The sequence below is a fragment of the Lithobates pipiens genome, unplaced genomic scaffold (genome assembly GCF_037356315.1).
Source record: "Lithobates pipiens isolate NorthernLeopardFrog02 unplaced genomic scaffold, aLitPip1_a1.2 Scaffold_13, whole genome shotgun sequence".
NCBI lineage: Eukaryota > Metazoa > Chordata > Amphibia > Anura > Ranidae > Lithobates > Lithobates pipiens.
This window is the reverse complement of record NW_027507718.1, coordinates 85,650,911-85,664,279: the sequence shown is the minus strand read 5'-3', so window position 1 is coordinate 85,664,279 and position 13,369 is coordinate 85,650,911. Positions and strand designations below refer to the sequence as shown.

Genomic DNA, 13,369 nt, shown 5'->3' with positions numbered 1-13,369 from the left:
TATATAGTGTTACTTGAACTGTATTCCAGGATTTGCTTGTCTTCAGCTGAGAGATTTTGTAATAATTGAAAACTTTACATACAGTCTCAGACATCTTTCAGCCTTTGCAGAAGAACTGAAATTAAGAATGGTTCTGGACAGCAGCACTCATAAAAAAGCCTTTTATTAAAAAAAATAAAAAAAATAAATAAAAATAAATAAATCACGAAATCCAAAATTGCATGTCACAGCAGAACAAGAAACTGACGCGTTTCAAACTACACACAGTGCTTAATCATAGCTATGATTAAGCACTGTGTGTAACGTGAAACGCATCAGAGTGTTTTTTGAATAAAAGGCTTTTTTCGGAGTACGGCTGCCCAGACTTCATTTATTGCTACATACATTGTCGGCACCTGTGGCTTCTTTAACTGGGTGAAGAGTCCTGTTATTAGATGATCATCCTGGAGCGGCGACACTCCCTTCCTTTACAGAAGAACTGCAAAGGCTGCATGCAGGTCTGCTAACCTGTACAGTGACAAGGATGGCATAGAAGACAGGAAGTAGGGCTGGAGGAAGAGTGAAAATCCAGCTTGTAGCTCATGGAAACCACCATTAACAGTGCAAGCAGAAGCTACAGGATGTTCTTTCAATTCTAAAGAGCAACTCCTCTTGTTGAGGGATAAAAAAATAAAATAAAAACCCCTCTCTGGGTGGTGAACATACATTGCAAGGATTGTAACTGTCTTTTAGATGCTGGTCCTGAATGGGAGTGGTTAATTAGTTTTAAGCAGCTGGTGCACTTTCTACGTTTGGAAGAGAAAAGCTGCAGTGTCTTCATCCCTTAGAAATAATTAACCCTTAGACTCCATTCACACAGGGGCAACACGACTTCCAGCGTGACTTTTGGAGGCAACTTGGACATGACTTGGGTATGTATAACATGACTTGGGGCGACTTACAACATGACTTTAAGTCGCCCCAGGCCAGGCGACTTTGGCTGTGGCCAATCAGAGAATAATCAGCTCTCAAGGAGGAACTCCACGCCAAATTTTAAATAAAAACCCGGCATGGGTTCCCCCTCCGGGAGCATACCAGGCCCTTAGGTCTGGTATGGATTTTAAGGGGAACCCCCCTATGCCGAAAAAAACAGTGTGGGGTTCCCCACAAAATCCATACCAGACCCTTATCCAAGCACGCTGCCTGGCCGGTCTGGAGAGGGGGTCAGGCCACATGCCCTCAACATGGGGGGAGGGTGGGTGCTTTTGGGACCCAAAAGCACCTTATCCCCATGTTGATGAGGACAAGGGCCTCTTCCCGACAAACCTGGCTATTGGTTGTCAGGGTCTGCGGGCGGGGGGCTTATCGGAATCCGGGAGCCCCCTTTAATAAGGGGGCCCCCAGATCCCAGCCCCCCACCCTATGTGAATGAGTAAGGGGTACAGCAAGGTGTCTGCTATGACAAAAAAAAAAAAAGAAGGATTCCCAATTTCCCCACACAACTGGCAGCATCTTTTCCATCAATGTGCTCCTATTGATTAGTAGGATGGCCTTCAGTAATGTTTAGACTTAGGCTCGGTTAACATATGAGCCACATGTGGCTCACAGCATGGGTCCAGTGCTTGCTGGTTCACCGTTTCAGGTCTGATTTCAGCCTGAATTTTGACCAAAAGACACACAGCATTTTTCTGCAAAAAGCACCGGACCTGCTGCGGAGATATGTGAACCGGCTCCATAGAGGGCCGGTCAAAATCTCCTGCTATTGCGAACTGGATGCGGAGATGGTGTGAACCCAGCCTTAAGGTCAGGATAAGTTAGCCATTAGCAAGGAGGTGGAACTTATTACACAGACACAAAAAAAAGCTTTTCATTCTAGCAGCTGTAACAGCAGGCATATGCTGACTGCAGGTTAAAATGAATAACAGGTTCACGTTTAAGTGGAAAGATATGAAATATAAAACCCACACGGAGCAACTTACCTCAAAGAAAGGTGCAATCATTTTGCATGGTCCGCACCATGTAGCAGTAAAATCTACGACAACAAGTTTGGGTCCAGCCTCAGCCAAGACTTTGTTAAACTCATCCTAGAGAGAATAAAATATATATATAAAAAAAATTTGAGAATATCAACAGGTTTTTTTGGATTATCTTCATGTACATATGGTACATTTACCAATCACCATCTCGCTATTTAGAAAGCATTAGAAATATTTGCTCAAATAGTATTCACTAATGAAGGAAACATTCTGTGCTACCCTTATAACTTTATGTGAAAAATCCAAATATTATATATTTTACCAGTAATGATACAATATGAAGGCAGGTCTATGGATATTACCACTTCGCTGCCAATGCAATTTTTATATTTTCACAACATATTTTGCTCGAAAATTACTTGGGAAAAAAAAACAGCATATTTTAAAAACTTTTTCCCTGGAGTCTTCCTTTATGCCTAACATCACTAGATAGGCTGCCTTGCTAAGGGCACATTCACATAAGCTCATTATATTTTTGTACACGTATAAGCACAGTAGCATCAGTAAGTGGTGTATAGTCACTATCACTGACTCATGCCTCAATTCTAAAGGAGTACATCCCCCCCCCCCCCCCATAAAAAAATAAAAGTAAATAAATAAAAAATAAAGTTTACCGAAAGGATTGTTAAAGTGATTGTAAAAGGAAAAAAAGAAAAAGGTTTAAAAAAAAAAAAAAAAAAAACACATACATGTCATACTCACCTGCCCTGTGCAATAGTTCTGCACAGAGCAGCCCTGATCCGCCTCTTTTCAACGAACTCTGGACCCCTCCTTTCCCTCCCTTGCCAAGTGCCCCCATAGCAAGCCATCTGCTGTGGGGGCACATGTGCTTGCTTGGTCCTGAGCCAGCTCCCTGCGCCCATAAGACACAGAGGGCATGGCTCATCCCTGCCCCCTGGCTGTGGCTGACAGCAGCAGGAGCCAATAGCTCCTGCATCTCAGTCAATTAGGACCATGGCACTCCTGCCCCCTGTACTGTGTCTGCTTACCCTCCTCCTGTACTGTACCTCCCACTCCTGGAATATACTCTCCTAACCACTGTACTGTGCCCTCCTAGAGAGACCCTTTCCAGGTCTGATTAGTGTATTATCTTTCTGTATTTTGTTTATTGTTAAGAGATCATGGGAGGCATGTTTGAGTCACTACCATAGAAATATTTGTAAAGGGGAGGGGTTAATAAGACAACCACGCCAATGTGGGACGCCAGAAATATTTCTGCACCCAGGCATCTGTGACCCTAGGATCGGCCCTGGTCTGGGGCTGCACTAGTTTTCTGTTTCACACCCTTGTGTATACTGGAGCATACATTATTTCACTTTTTTCAATATTTCCTGTCTAATCAACAACTCAATTCAACCTCAACACATGTTGTCTGGTTACTGCGGTTCACTTTTTGTTTTGATTTTTCTGGCTTTTGATTGTTGGTTTCACTCATTTGTCGCTCTGCAGATGTGTGTCCTTTTCACACTTTTTTTCAATCCTTTTCACTCACTTTCTCACAGTTCTACACAGAAACTATGGGTGAGTAATAGCACTCTTGGGCACCTGGGACTACCGGATACCTTCCTTTATGCTTAATACATACAGGCATGTATAATAAATATATAATATATATATATATATATATATATATACATACATACACAAACACACACACACACATAGTATAGTTATGCACTGTAGTTGCCTGCCCATTCAATTTTGAGCATGTGATGCTAATTGCAAATTTGCATGGAATCTTGCTGTAGGTAGGGCCTGTCCACTTTCCAGCTGCTGATGCTTGCACTCCCTTCCTTATTGCCTATGGGAGGGGAGTTATAAGTGTGACCTCTCGCAAGCCACATCATTGGACTCCGCCTCCTCTTTTTCCCTGGTACGCGGCGGCAACTGGGGGCTTCGGGACCCCATGTTGGGGGGAGAGACAAGCGGTCTATTTTTAAAGAGGGATCTCCACTGGGAATGTTCTCTTCATCTTTCTGGATGTCCACTATTGGGTAACTATATTATGGTATTAGGTACCTACATTATATAGAAGCATCAATTGATATATGTACTCACGATATCCTCTTCCCATAGCAGACCACCCCTCTGAAGAAGACCCCTATGTTGGGTTGAAACGCGTCAGTGTCATATCTCCACTGTGGTCAATTCTGTACAGTGTCTGTATGAAGTTGTTGTCTGCATATGTACACCCATTTCTTTATTTTGTTCTATTTTTTATTATTTGTCCAGTGGAGCTCATGTTTTAACCAATGTGCCATATTTTCTTATATTAATAAATATTGATTTTTTTTTTTATATAATACTCCTTTACATTTATTTCTTGCTGCCTAAAAACCCCACTGTGGGGGAATCTGTCCTATTTTCTGTTTTTGGGGGTGAGCAGCACTCTCCGACCTTTTTGGTAGTGTTTTTCTGTTGCAGTTCATTAAGGGAACCATGAATGCCAACATGTACTGTGACTTACTGAAGCAGAGCATGATAAACCTCCCTTCGTAGACTGGGCTGCAAGGCAGTATTCCAACATGATAATGACCCCAAACACACCTCCAAGACGACCACTACTTTGCTAAAGAAGCTGAGGGCAAAGGTGATGGACTGGCTAAGCATTTCTCCAGACCTAAACCCTATTGAGCATCTGTGGGGTATCCTCAAATAGAAGATAGAAGAGCGCAAGGTCTCTAACATCCACCAGCTCTGTGATGTCGTCATGGAGGAGTGGAAGAGGACTCCAGTGGCAACCTGTGAAGCTCTGCTGAACTCCATGCCCAAGAGGATTAAAGCAGTGCTGGAAAATAATGTTGGTCACACAAAATATTGACACTTTGGGCCCAATTCGGACATTTTCACTTAGAGGTGTACTCACTTTTGTTGCCAGCAGTTTAGACATTAATCGCTGTGTGTTGAGTTATTTTGAGGGCACAGCAAATTTTACACTGTTATACAAGCTGTACACTCACTACTTTACATTGTAGCAAAGTGTAATTTCTTCAGTGTTGTCACATGAAAAGATAGAATAAAATAATTACAAAAATGTGAGTGTCGGTTCACACTGAGGCAGTACGACTTACAGCACGACTGCCTCAGGCGACCTGGACACGACAGCAGCGGTGACTTGCAAAACAACTTCTCTACAGAAGGCAATGCAAATTGCCTCAAGTCGCCCCCAAAGTCATACAGGAACCTTTTTCTAAGTTGGACTTGAGTCGCTCCGATTAGAATGGTTCCAGTGTACAGAATGGGACGCTACCTGTCAGGCGGCCAAGTTGCCTGACAAGTCGTCCCAGTGTGAACCGGCTCCAAGGGGTGTACTCACTTATGGGAGATACTCTATGTTTCCGAGCCAAAGATTAGCAAATCATCAGATCTAGAGTAATGAGTTAGTCACTTGGTTACAGAATGCTTTTAGTCATGTGAATAACGAGGAAAGATGAATCATGCCCTAAAGAGGAAAGAAAATGACTCATGCCCATGTAAAACTGTCAGATTAAAGGGCCCTTCTAAACCATTTTAAAATTTAAATACTCCACCTATAAATAAAACTAACAAAGTCCTATCAACAGCACACTTAAAGAGAACCTGTACTTTTCTCACACAAGCACGGTTGACTTTACCTGCTAAGCAACTTAAAAAAGAACTGAGCACACACCTCCCACTCCATATGACAATTAAGTGCTAAACTGTAGAAGGGTGGAGGGAGGGTCACATGTTACCTATACCCAGAAATACAAGGCTTTTCTCAAAGCTAAAGGGGTGGCTTGAAATGGGGGGGGGGGGGGGAGTGTGTGTATAAAGGCTGGGTTCACACTGGAGCCGCTACGAGAACCGGATGTGATTCGCACTGCACTGCAGTACAAATCACATCTGATCTCTGTGCGATGCGAGTTCAGCCATACAGATAGTATGGCTGAATTTGCATCGCACCCGCCGCAAACTCGCACGGGACCCTTTTTGTGGTCCGCAGCAGAATCGGATCGCATGGGTGTTCACACCATGCGATCCGATTTCTGTCCGAGTTTGCAGATCGCACTGCAATATGCGAACTGATCTGGGGGTGTCATTAACGTTTCACTGACACTCCCAGCAGTCCACATAGGGCAGTGTGAACTGCCGGCGGGAGGCATGCGATGCGGGAAAACGCCACGGATTCGCTGCCTTCCCGCATCGCTCCAGTGTGAACCCAGCCTAATAAGTAGAAAAAGCTCACCTCCAGCACACAGCCAAATACAGATGCTGTTTTGCCTACCTGACAGGGGTGCAAAGGATCAAAAAAACTCACGGATCGGATCGGTCCTCGGATCAGAGTCACAATCTGTAATGGGCATTTCCCCCACTGTAATATTGGCGGAGTATGGCTGGGTACGGCTGAGTATCTTCGAGTGTTGCAGAGTATGGCTGGGTATGGCAGATTATTGGAGGGATGGCTGTGACTGCAATTGTCACAGAGCAGCGCTGTGGTCACTACAGATCCAGCCCACAGCGCTGCTGCCACCTGATCTCTCCCCTCCACTGTACAAATCAGCACACAGAGGGGAGAGAGAAGAAGCCGGTTTGTTTACAAGTGATCGCTCCGTCATTTGATTAATCGATCACATTGTAAACGGCCGCTGCTCCAGAGCTAGGCTGAAGCCACGGCCTTTCCTAAGCCTGAGGCAGCGGAGTGTGCCGATCCAAACAGGGTGACCCATTCGGATCACAGATCGGTGACGATCTGTTGCACCCCTACTACTTGAGAATGTGTATTTTTGTCCTCCCAGTCCTGACATTTATACAGCCCTGCCACATAACAAAACCCTGCTGGTAGTGTAAAAGACTTGTTAATTTTTTTTTCTTTGCTTAAAGAGGAGGTCCAGCCCTCCACCCCCATGAAAAAATTTAAATTCAGCAGCCACAAATACTGTAGCTGCTGACTTTTAGTATTAGGACACTTGCCTGTCCTTGAATCCAGTGGTGTCGGCACCCCAGCCGATGTTTCCATTAGCTCTCGGGTGCTACCGCCGGCATTGCGTGTAAGAGAAAACAGTCCCCTACTTCACATGTGTGCTGCGCTTCCTGAATGATTCCAAGTGATCGTGCTGCAGTGCGATATTCGGAAGTGGAAACAGGTACCCGCCCCCCCCCACCCCAAAAGGTGCCAAATGTGGTGTAAATGGCCCAGAGGGGGGCCGCGGTGAGATTACTCAGAAGTGGGAGCGGGTACCTGTCAAAACCAAGTATACAAGAAAAAGAACCGCTGCTCGGGGTGTATAAAGATAAGGCTGATTGGAGTATCTTGCAGAGTGCTAGCCCTGGCCCGCCTCCGTGGGAAACTTGGAAAGAAGAAAGAAATGGCTGCACATCCAGAACTTCCGATTGCCTTTTATTTTGTTTCACAAAGATAACACCAAAGACACCAAACTATGGTCATGTAGACGCCTTTCACACATACATCTTGTGCTTAATCAATGAGCAGTCCATTTCTTCATCTCTTTGTCAATCACTACATTCACAACAAATGCCAGATTAATCCTGTCAGCCCTGCTTCTTTCTTATAGTAAATTGCTCAGTCAAAGCACAGAAGCCAACTGATACTTGCATAGTCAGTTTACATCCCAGGGCTTGCTCTCTGGAAGCACAGGATGCCTTGTCAATGCACGGTGGGGGAGATTTACTTAAACTGGTGCATTCAGAATCTGGTGCAGCTGTGCACAGTAGCCAATCAGCTTCTGACTTCAGCTTGTTCAATTAAGCTTTGACAATAAAACCCGGAAGACGATTTCTATGCAGCGCTGTACCAGATCTTGCACTCTCCGGTTTTAGTAAACCCCCCCCCCCCCCCCGTGTGTCTGTATCTGCAATTGGCTGATTACTGACCACACCCCCTGCCCATCCCAGGCTTGTTGATTGACAGTGTCTCCCAACCAAAATCTTACTTCAAGCTGCAACTGACTCATCTATGAACGATGCATTTAGCTGCCTGCCCACTTCAAAATATTGCAATCCAGAGGCCCCGCCTCTTAATTTTTTATTTTTTTTAAATGCCTGTACACTACTGAATCTTGATTGTGAGTGATGGTAGTGACATCTACTTGCCTTAGCTACACAGGGAGCGATTCCATAGGGAAAAACAAGCAGCCTCATAGAGTTCCTACTGGTGATAAGGTTGACAGACAAAAATCACCAGCTAGAGCCACCTGCCTGACATCTGCCTATTGACTTTAGCATCTTGAGAGAAGGTAGGTAGGAACCCTTTATTGCAGAAGATATATAGTATGCCTGTTCTGCAATAAAGGGATTTCCTGGGTGAATGTTGCAATTGAGGGTCAAATTCCAGGGAGGGGAATAGTCTGAGAAGTGTTCAATGTTAAATACTTTGGAAGCTGTATCTCTGCCTCGCTGTGTGCAGTCATTGCAGATCCACTTCTTAAAAACCTATTTGTTAGGATAACCCACTAACTCTCCAGGAAACCTAAAAATCCCCCCTTGCAGCGGGGCTTGCACCTGCACTGCAAGGGTTAACAGCTTGTTTAAGTCTCTAGGGCAGTGGTTCTCAACCGGGGTTCCGCGGCGATCTGACTGTCAGTTGCAGGCAGCTGACAGAAGGATCGCAGACACATGCAGAGATAGGCAGGGAAGCAGCTGGCACCCTATTGGCTGTATCGCGCTGTTCCCCCTCGGCCCCTCCTCCTTTTCCCCTCCTGTCCTTACCAAGTGCTTGTACGTGACATCATCTGGAGTGGACAGGATAGGAGGAGGAGGAGGAGGAGGGGCCGAGGGGGAACAGCGCGCCACTGAAGAAGATATGAAGCCAGCAGAAGAAAGTAATGAAGTGGCCCCCCCCCCCACAATGTGCCCAACAGTCTGTCCCCTATCCCATGTCATGTGCTGTCATGTCCCGTCATGTGCTCTGCCCCATGTAATGTCCCCCATTATGTGCCATGTCATGTGCTGTCATGTCCCCTGTCAGGTGCTCTGCCCCATGTAATGTCCCCCATTATGCGCCCTGTCCCATGTAATGTGCCCCATGTAATGTCCCCCAGCATGCCCCCTGTAATGTGCCCTGTCATGTGCTCTGCCCCATATAATATCCCCTGTCCCATGTAATGTGCCCTGTCATGTGCTCTGTCCCATGTAATGTCCTGTCATGTGCTCTGCCCCATGTAATGTCATGTCATGTGCCCTGCCCCATGTAATGTCATGTCATGTGCCCTGCCCCATCATGTGCTCTGTCCCATGTAATGTCCTGTCATGTGCTCTGTCCCATGTAATGTACACTGTCCCATGTAATGTCCCCTGTCCTGTACCCTATCCCATGTAATGTGCCCCATCCCATGTAATGTGCACTGTCATGTGCTCTGCCCCATGTCATCTGCTCTGCCCCATGTCATGTCCCTTGTCATGTGCTCTGCTCCATGTAATATCCCATGTCCCCTGTAATGTGCTCTGCCTGATGCAATTCCCCCTGTCCCATGTAATGTCCCCTGTAATGCCCCCTGTCCCATGTAATGTCCCCTGTAATGCCTCCTGTCCCATGCTCTGCCCCATGTAATGTCATCAGAATGGATCAGCTCTGCAGGAAAAGAAAGCACACGTCTCACATTAAATAGGTACATTTTAATATATATTCATTTATTTAATGCTATTTCTCCAAATAATATTTGTTATCAACAGCTCGCTGATCATACTAATGTTCCGTGAGCTGTAGATGTGAACATTTAAGGGGTTCCTTCGAGATCTCAAACTTTTTGCCAGGGGTTCCTCCAAGGTAAAAAGGTTGGGAAACACTGCTCAAGGCCATGGAAAAGCATTTTACTTACCTGACCTTCTGTTCCCCCAGCAGACAGCCCTCCTCGGATGGTGGACTGTTCCTCAGCGTCCAATGCAGGGCTATGGATTTTGCATTGATTTTGATGGCATCAGAGGACCTAAGATCACCATGGGCAAGATGGGGTTGCTGGGACCAGTCTAGTAGAAAAGAAGAGCCTTCTGGAACGGGGGATCGATTAAGTAAAAGTGCTTGAGCAAGTCTCCTAGACATAAATTAGCATTTATAGCTTGCAGTGTAGGTGTAGCCTCCCTGAAAAAGGAGGGCTTTTTTAGGTTCTGTTCAGCTATAACACGGCCTGATTTATTTAGGCCTGGTTCATGCGTTTTGTGGGGGGGTTTTCACACACGTTTTTTAATGCATTTTTTGGGAGGTGTCTGTTGTCTTACAGGAGAAACCAGCAAAAATTCAGCAGAAAGGAATCAAAAACGTAAGCACTGAGTTTTTTTTATGCGTTTCCGCTGCATTTACATTAAAGTCTATGGAACCAAGACTGCAACCTGCTGCCGAGGAAAAAATAAAAGGCACTGACCTTTTCTAATAACTGCCCCAGTGGAAAATGCTGATGTGAACATGTCCCATAGGAAACCATGTTAAAGGGACTGTAGTGTGTTTCTGCAAAGCTGAAAACGCACTGCAAAACATTTAGGTGTGACCCTGGCCTTAGGTTTCTTTCACATGGGTGGCATTAAAAAGAGGCAGCTGAGCCGCAGTTTTACAGACTCCTGGCTATCCACCCAAATGCTATCATTACAACCTGACAGGGCTGTACAAATGCAACATTGCCTGTCAAATTCACCCACTTAGTTTAATGTGAGTAACTGCAAGCCAAATGCTTAGAATATGGTACAAATTTTTACTACATGATCCCCCTTGAGATTAGAAAAAAATAAAGATTTTCAGGAGGTGGCATGATTGCCTCCTGAATGCCTGTCAATACCTTTTCAGAAGGTGGTAAGCACCGCTTTCTTACTTGTAGATCTAAAATGTTACAGAAAAGTCATAACTCCTTATCTACATTAATGTTCCAAATCAGAAATTCAAAGTACAGAAACTAGGGGGTCAAACTAAAGCTGGTCATGCATGTATAGATTTCCTTCTTGTGGCCTGGACTAAGGAAATCTAACAGATTCCTCCATCCACACTAAGGCCGGGTTCACATATGTGCAGCCGCAGGTTTGTGCCTGGGGTCCAGTGCATGTCTGTTCACTGGTTCAGGTGCGATTCAGGTCTGAATTTTTGCCTGAATTTGTACCTGAACTGGACCCAAAGACGCACAGGACCCTTCTGCAATGTGGACTGCGGCCACCCTGGACCTGTGTGAACTGGGTACATTAAGAGATGCTCACACTCGCCTGTCATGCGAATGGATGTGGAGAACCCACATCTAATTCACATACATGTGAACTCAGCCTAAAAGCCAAGACAACTGAATCCCCCCCTGCCAGGCTTTTGTATTCTGACAACCAACACTGGCTGTTGAAATACCTAAACATTGCCTGAATCAGATTGGGCTCAGACACTATTTGGCAAATTATTTTCTTACAGGTTCCTTCGCCAGAAGTCAGTTGAACAACTGACTTTTTCTGAACTAATCCCTGTCTGTGGGGCCATACACGGGCCAATTTAGACAAGAGACGATTCACCTACCAGCATGTCTTTGAAGTGTAGGAGGAAACTGGAGTACTCGGAGAAAACCCACATAGGCACAGGGAGAACATGCAAACTCCGGGCAGCTAGTGCCATGGTTAGGATTTGAACCCACGGCTATACACTGCTCCTGCTGGATTCTGTGAAATCCAGCAAGAAGCAGTGTACAGCTGTGGGTTTAAATCCCAAACATGGTATTACCTGCCTGGAGTTTGCATGTTCACCATGTGTCTGTGTGGGTTTCCTCCGAGTACTCCAGTCTTCTTCCCACACGTCAAAGACATGCTGGTAGGTGAATTGGCTCCTATCTAAATTGGCCCATGTATGAATGTGAGCTAGGGACCTAAAAAAAAAAAAATTATAGTGTGTACCTGTAATAAATAAAAAAATAGCGTGCTTTACAGCCAAGCAACTAGCAATTCCCTATACAGCAGGTTCACTCTAAGCCCTTGTACACACAGTCGGAGATTCCGTCGGAATGTGTCCTATCAGAGCGTTTTGTCGGATATTTCGACTGTGTGTGGTCTGCATGGGACTGTTTCTATCGGAATATCTGTCGGACCAAATTTTCCAACTTGCTGGAAATATTTTCCGACAAAATGCTCCGATTGGACATACTCCGATCATGTGTAGAGAATTCCGATCGGACAAAGTGTCACGCATGCTCAGATCAAATTCCTACATCAAAGCTATTGGCTACTAGCCTGAATGTAGTCCCATCGTAACGAAATGACGTCATCACGTTCTGAAAGATCGGATTTTCCGACCGTGTGTATGAAACAGTTTCGGACAAGATCTGTCAGACAAAATACAACGGATTTGGTTGTCAGAATGTCCGACTGTGTGTACAAGGGCTTAGTGATATCCTCTACATCCCATTACTCTTCCGTGACTTGAGCTGCTCTGCAGTGACATACGATGCTGTCAGGAGGGAAGGGGTTAAGAAAGCACTTTGATCCATGGTCATTGAGAAATGCTAAGTCATGGAGGAGTTTGCAACACAGGCGTCCATCATGGAATAAACAGATGTCCTTGGGGGAATGGAGACGCCTCTGAGGATTCTGAAGAAGAATATAAACAGGGGGAAGAGATTGGGGTGTGTGTGTGTATGCATAAATAAATAAATAAGTATGTGTGTGTAAAAATATATACACACATACACAAACATTTATTTACACACACCACTGGACGCTTCTACTTTATACATTGGGGGGGGGGGGGGGGGGGATGTAGTGCATAAACAACCATAAACAACCAATCAGCTTCTAGCTTTCATTTTCAAAGCTCAACTGAACAAGTTGAAGCTGGAAGCTGATTGGTTCCTAGAGCTGCTCCAGGTTTGATTTATCACTGTATTTCTAGCTATAGACAGCAATCCATGTGTTCTTCCTATAGGGTCCCACCACTCACATGATAAATAAACTGCTACCCACTAGAAGACTTTGTAGCACAAATGTATTACACTGTGTCACCCAGGAGGGAAGTAATACACACTCAGCTACAAGTATATTCATTTGTATCAAACACAACTCCCAGCACAACAAAGTGCAAAGACACGTCACGTGACACACACAAGGCCATTGGAAGGGACAATCTCTCACACACGGGGTACCCTCGGTATTATCTCCTCTATACCTCCCAGATACGTCCTAGAAGGCGCCTCCCTTTTCTTACCAGAGACTCGATATGTCGGACCATAGTGCCGGTTTCCGGGAGCGGGCTGTGAGGAGCAAGAAGTGGCAGCAACCAACCTCGGCGACACTATGTAGCGAGAGTGGGCGGGTCCGAGGGGAGGGGCGTGGCTGAGAACGGAACAGATGAGAAAAGAGCGAGGAGGGAGCTGAATGGGCCGCTGGCCATGAGCAAGGACGTGCCAGGGATGCGAAAAGGGGCGTGGCGT

At 45.4% G+C, this 13,369-nt stretch overlaps 1 protein-coding gene across 2 annotated transcripts in view; it reads right to left on the bottom strand.

The window, feature by feature from the left end:
• LOC143974151 (thioredoxin-like) overlaps nt 1-13,335 on the bottom strand; it is a 32,142-nt gene extending 18,807 nt beyond the window's left edge. The window contains exons 1-2 of one of the 2 annotated variants that reach the window (XM_077475267.1): nt 13,144-13,335; nt 1,959-2,063 (exon numbers count right to left, since the gene is read on the bottom strand). In XM_077475267.1, the coding sequence (XP_077331393.1) occupies nt 1,959-2,063; nt 13,144-13,167 (129 nt within the window). In that variant the 5' untranslated portion in view covers nt 13,168-13,335. The remainder of the gene's footprint in view (nt 1-1,958; nt 2,064-13,143) is intronic. The other variant, XM_077475266.1, reaches the window with a different exon arrangement.
• Nucleotides 13,336-13,369: the final 34 nt, after the last annotated feature.